Source organism: Schistocerca gregaria, chromosome 4 (assembly GCF_023897955.1).
Source record: "Schistocerca gregaria isolate iqSchGreg1 chromosome 4, iqSchGreg1.2, whole genome shotgun sequence".
NCBI classification, from domain to species: domain Eukaryota; kingdom Metazoa; phylum Arthropoda; class Insecta; order Orthoptera; family Acrididae; genus Schistocerca; species Schistocerca gregaria.
The window spans coordinates 574,551,967-574,565,052 of record NC_064923.1 but is presented as its reverse complement, the minus strand read 5'-3'; the positions used below and the strand labels follow the sequence as shown (position 1 = coordinate 574,565,052).

At 43.3% G+C, this 13,086-nt stretch overlaps 1 protein-coding gene across 2 annotated transcripts in view; it reads right to left on the bottom strand.

Annotated features, from left to right (window-relative positions):
• Window positions 1–13,086, bottom strand: part of LOC126365926 (endoribonuclease Dicer-like) — a 401,671-nt gene that overhangs the window by 331,349 nt on the left and 57,236 nt on the right. For both annotated transcript variants that reach the window (XM_050008684.1, XM_050008683.1), the window contains exon 4: window positions 2,177–2,302. In XM_050008684.1, the coding sequence (XP_049864641.1) occupies window positions 2,177–2,302 (126 nt within the window). The remainder of the gene's footprint in view (window positions 1–2,176; window positions 2,303–13,086) is intronic.

The following is a 13,086-nucleotide window of genomic DNA, read 5'->3' as shown; positions in this document are numbered from 1 at the left end:
GAATGAATGTATATCTGGATTTAATGACGTACAACCCCCGTGTGTTTACACTAAATTTAAAACACACTCAATAATCCGGCACTTCCTGTAATCCGGTCCCCATATGTGCAAGGATTGGCCAGATTAGCATGAATCTAGTGTACTGATAAGCATTTGGAAGAATCCCTAGGTTTTCATTTCCATTTTTTCTGACACAGTCTGTATAAAACTAATTCTGCTGACTAAGCATACCCATAATATTTCTTCGATTTTTGGGAAGTTCCTCTGAAAAAAATATGTTGTGATCATTGCAGAAGCTTATATGCATTGCTTCAAGCATTACCCTTCTAATTAACAATTTGTTGCAATTAACATCTGCCTATCAGTAGTTCTGAACTCTGCTTTACCAGGTGTGCAGTAGGTGCTACTTCTTAAGCGGCTTTATGAGTCTCTTCACAAATTGTCGTAAAGAGCACTAGATAAGGTAAATTTGTAACTTACTCAGGAATGCATGTGAACTTCCAGTTTTCCGACACATTTCCTTCATAGATAACTTTAATTCTTTTTTTTTAATGGGAATAATGACATTTATTTGACCCTACATAAGAATGCAAGAGCTTCATGAAGTAGATTTTTGTCTACATTCCAATGTAGACATTCAAACAATGAAAGGAGTAAAGGTAATGAATCATCATAAAATTGAGAGCTTATCAATAATTTCACTCTTGTTTATTCATGTGTCAACTGCTCAAAAATTCAACTACACAATGGTTTGTATTCCAGGCAGTACTTTCCAGTGTACTGTTAAGTGTTGCACTATATATTAATATATTAAGAACAAAGATTCCAAGACTTACCAAGCGGGAAAGCGCCGGTAGATAGGCACAATAAATAAAACACACAAACACACACACACACACACACACACACACACACACACACACACACACAGAATTTCTAGCTTTTGCAACCGACAGTTGCTTCTTCAGGAAAGAGGGAAGGAGAGGGAAAGACGAAAGGATGTGGGTTTTAAGGGAGAGGGTAAGGAGTCATTCCAATCCCGGGAGCAGAAAGACTTCCCTAAGGGGGAAAAAAGGACAGGTGTACACTCGCGCACACACACACACATATCCATCTGCACATACACAGACACAAGCAGACATTTGTAAAGGCAAAGAGTTCGGGCAGAGATGTCAGTCGAGGCGGAAGTACAGAGGCAAAGAAGTTATTGAAAGACAGGTGAGGTATGAGTGGCGGCAACTTGAAATTAGCGGAGGTTGAGGCCTGGCGGATATCGAGAAGAGAGGATATACTGAAGGCCGAGTTCCCATCTCCGGAGTTCGGATAGGTTGGTGTTGGTGGGAAGTATCCAGATAACCCGGATGGTGTAACACTGTGCCAAGATGTGCTGGCCGTGCACCAAGGCATGTTTAGCCACAGGGTGATCCTCATTACCAACAAACATTGTCTGCCTGTGTCCATTCATGCGAATGGACAGTTTGTTGCTGGTCATTCCCACATAGAAAGCGTCACAGTGTAGGCAGGTCAGTTGGTAAATCAAGTGGGTGCTTTCACACGTGGCTCTCCCTTTGATCGTGTACACCTTCCGGGTTACAGGACTGGAGGTGGTGGTGGTGGGAGGGTGCATAGGACAGGTTTTACACTGGGGGCGGTTACAAGGGTAGGAGCCAGAGGGTAGGGAAGATGGTTTGGGGATTTCATAGGGATGAACCAAGAGGTTACGAAGGTTAGGTGGACGGCGGAAAGACACTCTTGGTGGAGTGGGGAGGATTTCATGAAGGATGGATCTCATTTCGGGGCAGGATTTAAGGAAGTCGTATCCCTGCTGGAGAGCCACATTCAAGGTCTGATCCAGTCCTGGGAAGTATCCTGTCACAAGTGGGGCACTTTTAGGGTTCTTCTGTGAGAGGTTCTGGGTTTGAGGGGATGAGGAAGTGGCTCTGGTTATTTGCTTCTGTACCAGGTCGGGAGGGTAGTTGCGGGATGCGAAAGCTGTTTTCAGGTTGTTGGTGTAATGGTTCAGGGATTCAGGACTGGAGCAGATTCGTTTGCCACGAAGGCCTATATATTAATGTTTATTCACAGAAATTTTCACTGCAAGGCTACATTATCAATATCAGTATTGTCACATCATTGTAAACTTAATCATCTTTGAAAGGTATTTATTTCAACATACCTGCTTCATAGGGTGGTTGCCTGTGGCAGCATGGCATTCATCAAAGACAACAACACATATTCTGTTAACATCTAAAATGTTATGAACTATAATGTTGCATAAGATCTGTGCCGTCATAACAAGCACCTGAAAAACATAGAAATATAGTTGAAGTAGACTGATTGGCTAGTAAGTACATAATAAATTTTAAGAGCTATACTTTTAACCTAACTGAGCACCACCCACTGCTATACTGACTAGTCCTCATTGGGTTGGACTGTGATAAGTGTTTCCTCAACTTCCCAAGGATGATTGTTATACACACCCTACAAATAGACAAAATACTTCTCTGAAGTTCTATGACTTCGTGATTAGAAGTTTAGTGTCAAACTACATATATGGTGATCCAGTGTTCAATCCTCATTCTGTGACAGGACTACTTCTTGTCAATTGTCCTTCCTTTTGTCCCTGCCATTAATTTATTAATGTAAAAAGTGCCAAGTTGCAGTGTGGTTCAGAGTCCATGTTAAACTGTAGGTCATCCTTTAAATCTCGAGCAGACATGCCATTTTTCATAACACAAGTGGAGGGCACTGCACACTTTGTACACAAGCAAAGAATAGCTGTCTTTGTTACCAATGTAAATACGTATGAGAAAATTACAGTTTAATTGTAGTTTAATTACACAAGATTAAAATAAATTAACACTATGGTTTAATTAGACAATGATAAAATAAACTAATGTTATTTGAGCTAAATAACTGTTTAATTAAACAATGATAAAATAAACCTTTCGTTGTACCACTCTGTTCTGCACGAGTCAAACAAACACTGCTGTAAGTGGTAGGTGAGTACAAGTGAACAGCATTTGGCTGTTTGGATCATGTTTGCATTTGTTTTCTCAGACATCACTTGTTACTGATATTTCAGTGAACCATGAAACTTAAGTTCACATGATCTCCACTTCGGCACTCACCTCAGTGTGAAAATAGTTCAAAGCATGCACGTTCAGTCTGCTGATCCAATTTTGTAATATAAAATTTAAAAAATACATATGAAAGCTTGATAATTCTTGTGGCTTATAGATGTATTCATGTTGTTATAGAAGCTTTTAATGTAATAGCCAAATAGATAAGAAAATGCTGTTTTCTTGATTATGCTATCTGCTGTACAACAAACTATGAGTGTGTAGCAAGATTTTATCAAGTGGCTTGCATGACATATGCCTATTATTACCGTACATTAATCATACTTTATAGACATTCTCTTCCTTAGAAGGACTTTAATAAAATACTAGAGTGCTTCGCATATGACACTGCAGACATAAGGGAACATCTTAATTTTAGCAGCTATTGAAACACAGAAGAAATACCTACATAACTATCTCCAGTTGTTAAAAAATGTAAATGTAAACACTGCTTTGCTTCAGGCAACAACTGCTCATCACTAAGCAGTATTACTTTTGAAATTAACTCCTCAGTTCTTGTGATGATCCAACAAAACGTCTCTACATGATTAAGGAAGGCTGTAGATGCAATTCAATAAGAAGTGCGCATCCATCATGCTTGCACAAAAATTCATAAACTTTAAATTTTTCTATGTCTATGCTGCTTCACTTGTCTCACCAACAGCACACACGTCATACCAAATAATACTCTCTCTCATGCCAAGTGTTCTACAGAATGAGAGTTACGTGCTGATAACTTGTACATCAAAATAACAATAACATAGCATTTGTAGGGTTGGTGTGCTTCGATGCTCATTCTCTCATGTCTTCTTCCATTCCCTCCAGTATAAATGTCCATACAGTTAAAAGCAAAATGGTAATTAATACCCGTGAATTGTTCGTGAATGTTTATTCACTTTTTCCTCCTCCCTCATACTTTTAATGGTGTTGGCCTCAACAGAATGAGAGTTACGTGCTGATAACTTGTACATCAAAATAACAATAACATAGCATTTGTAGGGTTGGTGTGCTTCGATGCTCATTCTCTCATGTCTTCTTCCATTCCCTCCAGTATAAATGTCCATACAGTTAAAAGCAAAATGGTAATTAATACCCGTGAATTGTTCGTGAATGTTTACTCACTTTTTCCTCCTCCCTCATACTTTTAATGGTGTTGGCCTCAACAGAATGAGAGTTACGTGCTGATAACTTGTGCATTAAAATAACAATAACATAGCATTTGTAGGGTTGGTGTTCTTCGATGCTCATTCTCTCATGTCTTCTTCCATTCCCTCCAGTATAAATGTCCATACAGTTAAAAGCAAAATGGTAATTAATACCCGTGAATTGTTCGTGAATGTTTATTCACTTTTTCCTCCTCCCTCATACTTTTAATGGTGTTGCCCTCAACATAGATAAAGCATGTGCAGATATGCATATGGAGTCTTTTATAATATTTCACAATAGCTAACTCTTTTCCTTGTTTTTATACTAGTATCCAGCCAGTCACCTTAATCTGAAATAAAGTTCTCAATGCTTTGCTTTTATTGTTAGACTTTTAATGTAAAATTGTTTTGCATCATAACTATAAAAATTTGAAAGGAAAAGCTTGAAATGTGTTAAGCTTACTAATATAGTGAGGCATTGGTTTGGAAGCTAACAAGCTTTAAGTTCAGGGCCACAAACACCAACCACACAATCTACATCACAGTGCCAACATGATTTGTGAACCAAAAGTAGTGAAAGAGCTTCTCATTGTATGCTACATGGGGCAGGGGGGAGGAAGGGGGGGGGGGGGGAGGAACAAACATTTGTATGTTCCCAACAGTGGGGCCATATACTGGTGTTCTGATTTAAATTCAAGCTTTCCTCAATGTCTCATGTAACCATGAACACCAGTTACTATTCTCCAATATTCTCACAAGCAGAGCACATTGTTATAACCTTTAAACACAATAATTTCGTGGATTTTCACACACTCTCTTAAAAGCAATAGCTGACCACATGATTACAACTCAGTCTCTCGTATTCGACTGCTGTGCCGTGACATGCGGCCGGTGCCGTTCGTAGCTAGGTGGCGCAACCGCGCTCATCCGATTTGCGGAGCGCCTCTATCGCCGTTTGTGCGTACTGTCGTGGCGGCACTGTTAAATGTCGTGGCACTATCACAACACTTTTCCCCCCTTGAAAAAAAAATAAACACTCACTTCCTTGGAGACATGGACAGCGCAGAGACATCCACGGCCTCTTGTGAGGTCCCGAGGAGATCCCGCGCAGAGACACGAGAGTATGGTCGAAAATGTCCAGGACGGAAACTCGTACATGGAACGTGCCTCCTGGATGAGATGATGGGTGAAAACTCCGGAGTAGCATCCATAGGTGTCATTGACCTGGGAGTGTGCTCCAGCGAGATGGGTCCCGGAGAAGGCGGCGTCGCGACTGGGGCCGGGTCTGGAGTACTTGGAAGCGGCAGCGACGGCGGCTGCATCAACACGGACGGTAGATCTGCAGCAGCGACAGAACTGGCGTCTCGGGCTGGTAGAGGCGAAGGATGGGGCGGTGGCACAGGCGTGGCCATCACTCGTGGGCGCATCTGGTCGTAATGGCGAACAACCGTGCCGTCGCCAGTACGGATTTCACAAAGCCGGCGGCCGCGAAGAGCCTTGACCACCCCTGGAATCCATTTAGGACGAGATCCATACCCTCGTGCCCACACGTCGGCGCCCACCGAGTATTTTCCCGCACTAGGGGACACAGTACAAGGCCTGACACGGTGAAGCAGGTGCAGTAGAGTGCGCGTTTGGCGGCCATGCAAGAGTTCAGCAGGGCTGCGATCATCCAGAGGCGTGAAGCGATAAGAACTCAGAAATTGCAGCAGGGCGTCATCTGTGGAAAAATCACTAAGGAATTTTTTCATCTGGCATTTGAAAGTGCGGACAAGGCGCTCGACCTCCCCATTCAATTGCGGATGGAAGGGAGGTGCGGTAACATGATGAATCCCTTGTCCAGTACAAAAATCACGGAAGGCCTGCGAAGAGAACTGAGGGCCATTGTCCGTGACGATCATGGATGGAAGACCTTTTAGCGCAAAGATTTTGGACAAAGCCAGCGTCGTCGAGGCAGTGGTGGGCGACGGACATCTAACAACAAAAGGAAACTTCGAGAAGGCGTCAATCAACAGTAGCCAATAAGTACCGAGGAAGGGGCCAGCAAAGTCGGCGTGCACACGTTCCCATGGCTGAGCCGGATCAGGCCACGGAGAGGGCATTGTACGAGGTGCTGCCAGTTGTTGAGCACACTGGCCACATGCAGCAACCATATGGGCGATGTCCGAATCAATGCCGGGCCAATAAACGTGCCTGCGGGCCAGGGACTTAGTCCGAGAAATACCCCAATGGCCTCCGTGCAACAGTTGGAGAACATCTTTGCGAAGAGAGGCTGGCACCACGACCCGTGGAGATGCGCCATCCGTGGCCAGAAGAACAACACCATCACGAACAGACAGACGAAGGCGCAAGGCATGGTATTTGCGAAGGGGATCCGATGCCCGGCCCCTGGTCCTGTCCGGCCAACCTCGTTGAACAAAACCGATCACCCGACGCAGGACCGGATCCCGCGCAGTAGCTGACGCGACCTGCGAACCTGTAAGTGGAAAGCCCTCGACCGCACGACGTTCTTCCTCATCAATGTGGAAACAGAGGAGTTCATCACGATCGAAAACAGGGTCGGGGCCCATCGGCAATCGCGACAATGCATCAGCGTTGGCGTGCTGGGCCGTGGGGCGATAGTGAATCTCATAATGAAAACGAGACAAGTATAAGGCCCAACGTTGCAGGCGGTAAGCTGCCTTATCCGGAAGTGACGCCGAGGGGCTGAACAGAGAGACCAGCGGTTTGTGGTCGGTGATGAGGTGAAACTTAGAACCATACAAAAAAACGCTGAACTTTTTTAGAGCATAAATGATAGCGAGCACCTCCTTTTCGATTTGAGAGTAACGCCGTTGCGCCTCGTTGAGGGTCTTGGAAGCATAGGCAATGGGTCGTTCCGACCCATCCTCATACCGATGGGCGAGAACAGCTCCTAGGCCATACTGTGACGCGTCAGTCGCCAGAACCAAGTGCTGACCTGGACGGAATGTGGCAAGACAAGGTGCCGACTGCAAATGAGCCTTCAGGCGGACAAAAGCCTGCTCACACCCGTCGGACCAACAGAAGGGGACGTTTTTGCGTAACAGCTGATGCAGAGGATAAGCTACCGGTGCTGCGGATGGAATGAATTTGTGATAATAAGCAATCTTGCCGAGAAACGCTTGAAGTTCTTTGACCGTAGACGGCCGGGGTAGAGCGTTAATGGCTGCAACGTGCTTACGGAGAGGGCGTATGCCCTCACGGGACAAGTGGAAACCAAGATACTCAATGGAGGGTTGGAAGAACTGTGACTTGTCCAGATTGCACCTCAACCCTGCCGAATGCAGAACCCGAAACAGTGAACGTAAATTACGAAGGTGCTCCGCAGTGGAGGCTCCCGTGACAACAATGTCATCCAGATAGTTTATGCAGCCGGGAACGGAAGCCGTGAGCTGTTCCAAAAACCGCTGAAAAATGGCCAGTGCGCTAGCGACGCCCAATGGTAATCGCTGGTACTGATACAACCCACAAGGAGTGTTGATAACGAGAAATTCCTTGGAAGGAGCGTCCAACGGCAACTGATGGTACGCCTCCGATAAGTCAAGTTTGGAAAAGAACTGGCCCCCAGCGAGCTTGGTAAACAACTCCTCAGGACGAGGAAGAGGATAAGTGTCAATGAGGCTCTGAGGGTTGACAGTGGCTTTAAAGTCACCACACAATCGCAGACTCCCGTTTGGTTTAGAAACCACCACGATCGGCGATGCCCATTCGCTGGAGGTAACCGGAAGGAGAATCCCTGAAGCTGTTAACCTGTCTAGCTCAGCCTTGACAGGTGCACGCAACGCCACCGGAATAGGGCGTGCCCGGAAAAACTTAGGGCGAGCCGTAGGTTTAAGAGTAATGTGGGCTGCAAAATCCTTGGCACAACCCAGACCAGCAGAGAACACGGACGAAAATTCACAACACAATCCATCCAGCTGTTGATACGGAATGTCCTCAGATATGAGGTGCACATCATCATCAATGGAGAACCCGAACAACTGGAAAGCATCATAACCGAACAGGTTTTCAGTGCCCGCATGATCCACCACATAAAACGTGAGGGGCCGAACAACAGACTTGTAGGCAGTGGAAGCATCAAACTGGCCCATGATAGGAATTTTCTGCTGATTGTAAGTCCTCAGATTGCGCGTAACTGGAGACAAAGGAGGGGAGCCCAACGCCAAATACGTGCGAGAATTAATGAGAGTTACTGCAGAGCCAGTGTCCACTTGCATGCGGATGTCTTTATTCAGAACACGAACAGTAACAAACAACTTATTTGTTTGAGAAAGCACACAGTGAACATCGATGTCCAATGCCTCGTCCTCGTCGACCGGAACTTTATGGGACTGACACACAGAAGCAATGTGGCCTTTTTTCCTACATGAATTACACGTGGCCCAACGTTTTGGACACGCTGCCCTGTCGTGCTGTACGAAACAACGGGGGCAAGAAGGAAGCGCGGAACGAACCGGCTTCTGTGGTTGCTGGTTTCGCTGCGAGCGTTGCGGCCCAATGCGACGTTGTTTACGCGAGTGAACCGCCGCCACATCTTCGTTCTCCTGTGCAACAGGAAAATTGTCCTTGTCGAGAGTTGACTGTACAGCGCCTACATCACACCACGCGTCTATTTGCGCGCCAGCAGCGTGAGACACTTCAAAGGATTGAGCGATGCTTAGAACTTCCGACAACGACGGGTTTGGCAGTTGTAGGGCACGTTGCCGAACTTCTTTATCAGGAGCAAGCCGTAGAATAGCATCCCTAACCATTGAATCAGCATAAGACTCGTGATGAGTGTCCGTGACAAACTGACATTTCCTACTCAGGCCGTGTAGTTCCGCCGCCCAAGCCCGGTAAGATTGATGGGGCTGTTTACGACACTGGTAGAACGCCACGCGGGCGGCAACGACGTGGGTGTTTTTTCGATAATAGGCAGACAATAAATCACACATTTCTTGGAAGGACAGGGAGGCTGGTTCCCGCAGAGGGGCTAACTGAGATAGCAGCTGATAGACTCGAGGGGAAATCCAAGATAGAAATAACGACTTACACATAGGAGCGTCGACAACGCCGAAAGCCAAGAAGTGTTGCCGCAAACGCTTCTCATAATTCTCCCAGTCTTCAGCGGCCTCGTCGTAAGGAGGGAATGGAGGCGGAGAAGAGGAAGACAGACGATGAGTAAGCGACGTCGACAACGCCTGAATCGCTGCCGTCAGCTGTGTTTGTTGTTCAATGAGCGCTTGCATAAGCTGTTCCATGTCTGCCCCGTCACAAACACGCAAATCCACAACGCGGTGAAAATATCCCGACCTCGTCGCCAAGAAGTGTTATAACCTTTAATCACAATAATTGCGTGGATATTCACACACTCTCTTAGAAACAATAGCTGACCACATGATTACAACTCAGTCTCTCGTATTCGACTGCTGTGCCGTGACATGCGGCCGGTGCCGTTCGTAGCTAGGTGGCGCTCCCGCGCTCATCCGATTTGCGGAGCGCCTCTATCGCCGTTTGTGCGCACTGTCGTGGCGGCACTGTTAAATGTCGTGGCACTATCACAACACACATCACATACTGCAGGATGCTAATGCACAATCAAACACTGACTAGACATTTTTGTTTAACAGTACCCATCGTGCAGTCTGACAACATAAATTCATAGTATACTGTGAATAAACCTAAGTTTCATCCAGTAAAAACCACTGGTTGGTATCATTCTGATGCAATGTTTTTATTATTATTATTTCTTTCTCAGATGTTATGTCTGGTTAAAAATGGAAAGTGACACGGACCTTGATCAAGTGTGACTTCCTTTTAACTTTACGGTATATGTTACATTGCATTTAGGAAATTGTATCAATAATTACAGATTTCTGTAGTTGTATATATACATTTGGATGTAGCTGTATTGTGTTGATGTACTGGTGGATATTGTGTGGTATGACTCCTGTAGTTGATAGTATAATTGGTATAATGTCAACTTTATCCTGATGCCACATGTCCTTGACTTCCTCAGCCAGTTGGATGTATTTTTCATTTTTTTCTCCTGTTTTCTTCTGTATATTTGTTGTATTGGGTATGGATATTTCAATTAGTTGTGTTAATTTCTTCTTTTTATTGGTGAGCACGATGTCAGATTTGTTATGTGGTGTTGTTTTATATGTTACAATGGTTCTGTTCCAGTATAATTTGTATTCATCATTCTCCAGTACATTTTGTGTGCATACTTGTATGTGGGAATGTGTTGTTTTATTAGTTTATGTTGTACGGCAAGTTGTTGATGTATTATTTTTGCTACATTGTCATGTCTTCTGATGTATTCTGTATTTGCTAGTATTGTACATCCGCTTGTGATGTGATCTACTGTTTCTATTTGTTGTTTGCAAAGTCTGCATTTATCTGTTGTGGTATTGGGATCTTTAATAACATGCTTGCTGTAATATCTGGTGTTTATTGTTTGATCCTGTATTGCAATCATGAATCCTTCCATCTCACTGTATATATTGCCTTTTCTTAGCCATGTGTTGGATGCGTCTTGATCGATATGTGGCTGTGTTAGATGATACGGGTGCTTGCCATTTAGTGTTTTCTTTTTCCAATTTACTTTCTTTGTATCTGTTGATGTTATGTGATCTAAAGGGTTGTAGAAGTGGTTATGAAATTGAAATGGTGTAGCCAATGCATTTACACGAGTGATTGCTTTGTGTATTTTTCTAGTTTCTGCTCCTTCTATAATGAATTTTCTTAAATTGTCTACCTGTCCATAATGTAGGTTTTTTATGTCGATAAATCCTCTTCCTCCTTCCTTTCTGCTTAATGTGAATCTTTCCGTTGCTGAATGTATGTGAAGTATTCTACATTTGTGGCATTGTGATCGTGTAAGTCTATAGAGTGCTTCTAGTTCTGTGTTACTCCACCACTCCAAATGAATAGGTCAATATTGGTATAGCATAAGTATTTATAGCTTTTGTCTTGTTTCTTGCTGTCAATTCTGTTTTCAGTATTTTTGTTAGTCTTTGTCTATATTTTTCTTTAGTTCTTCTTTAATATTTGTATTATCTTTTCCTACTTTTTGTCTGTATCCTAGATATTTATAGGCATCTGTTTTTCCATTGCTTCTATGCAGTCGCTATGGTTATCCAATATGTAATCTTCTTGTTTAGTGTGTTTTCCCTTGACTATGCTATTGTTCTTACATTTGTCTGTTCCAAAAGCCATATTTATACCATTGCTGAATACTTCTGTTATCTTTAGTAATGGGTTGAGTTGTTGATTTGTTGCTGCCAGTAGTTTTAGATCATGCATGCATAGCAAATGTGTGATTTTGTGTTGGTATGTTCCAGTAATATTATGTCCATAATTTGTATTATTTTGCATGTTGGATAGTGTCAATTTAGGATCTACTTTGTATATTTCCAATATTTGTAGTAACCATGTGTGGGGTACACTATCAAAAGCTATTTGGTAAACAATGTATGCGTAGTGTAGCGACCTTTGTTTAGTTTTAGCTTGATATGTCACCTCTGCATCTATTATCAGTTGCTCTTTACATCCTCGTGCTCCTTTGCAGCAGCCTTTTTGTTCTTCATTTATATTATTATTATTATTATTTTAATGGAAAGTTTTGAAATTGTGTGATCTCAGTTACACAAATAATGAATTAACTGTTTATTCTGGGATCTTTCAACACCATATTCCATGGACTGAACAATTTTCCTCAGCTTCCTCATTGTAATTCATACTTTTAATTCCCCTTCGCTTATCATCATGCCCCTCCTACTATAATTTCACATTTTAAATTACACCAGCACTGTCACTTATTTCTCCTTCTCATCAACAATAACTTTAAATGACATTAAGAGCATGTCAACACAAACATGTGCGAAGACTTTTCCATGATCATTTTCGATGCTTGTACTTCAAGGTGACAACACAAACTGCTTTTGGTTGGAATGTTATTGTAAATAATCACACAACCACTTAGTTCTGCTTATGGCTGGATCTACAGCTCAATTTTTTAAGTAGTAGCATAGTTCTACTACACAGGGTGATTTTAACTAAAGTTCCAGTTTCAAAACATTGTAAAAGAGTAACAATTGCTCAGAATGAAATCAATTTTGAACAGAATATTATCAAAAAGGTGGAAACATTACATGGGGAGAGGGGGGGGGGGGGGGGAGGGAGGGGCGGGTTGACAAATATTTTCCCACTAGATAGCACTGTAAGTGTGCTAATGTAAATGGGTTTGGCTACAAATGACACATGCATGCAATAGGATGCCTAAGATGTGGGCTGCACTTTAAATCAAACATACTGCACAATGTTATGAATATAATAGAGGGAAACATTCCACGTGGGAAAAATACATATAAAAACAAAGATGCTGTAACTTACCGAACGAAAGCGTTGGTTTGTTGATAGAGACAATAAAAAACACACAAACACACACACAAATTTCAAGCTTTCCCAACCCAAGTATCCTTCATCAGGAAAGAGGGAAGGAGAGGGAAAGATGAAAGGATGTGGGTTTTAAGGGAGAGGGTAAGAAGTCATTTCAATCCCAGGAGCAGCAAAACTTACCTTAGGGGCAAAAAAGGACAGGTATACACTCACGCGTGCACACACACACACACACACACACACACACACACACAATATTCAGACACAGGCAGACATATGTACCTCACCTGTCATTCAACAACATCTTTACCTCTGTACTTCCGCCTCAACTGACATCTCTCCCCAACCTCTTTGCATTTACATATGTCTGCCTGTGCCTGTATATATGTGTGTGTGTGTGTGTGTGTGTGTGTGTG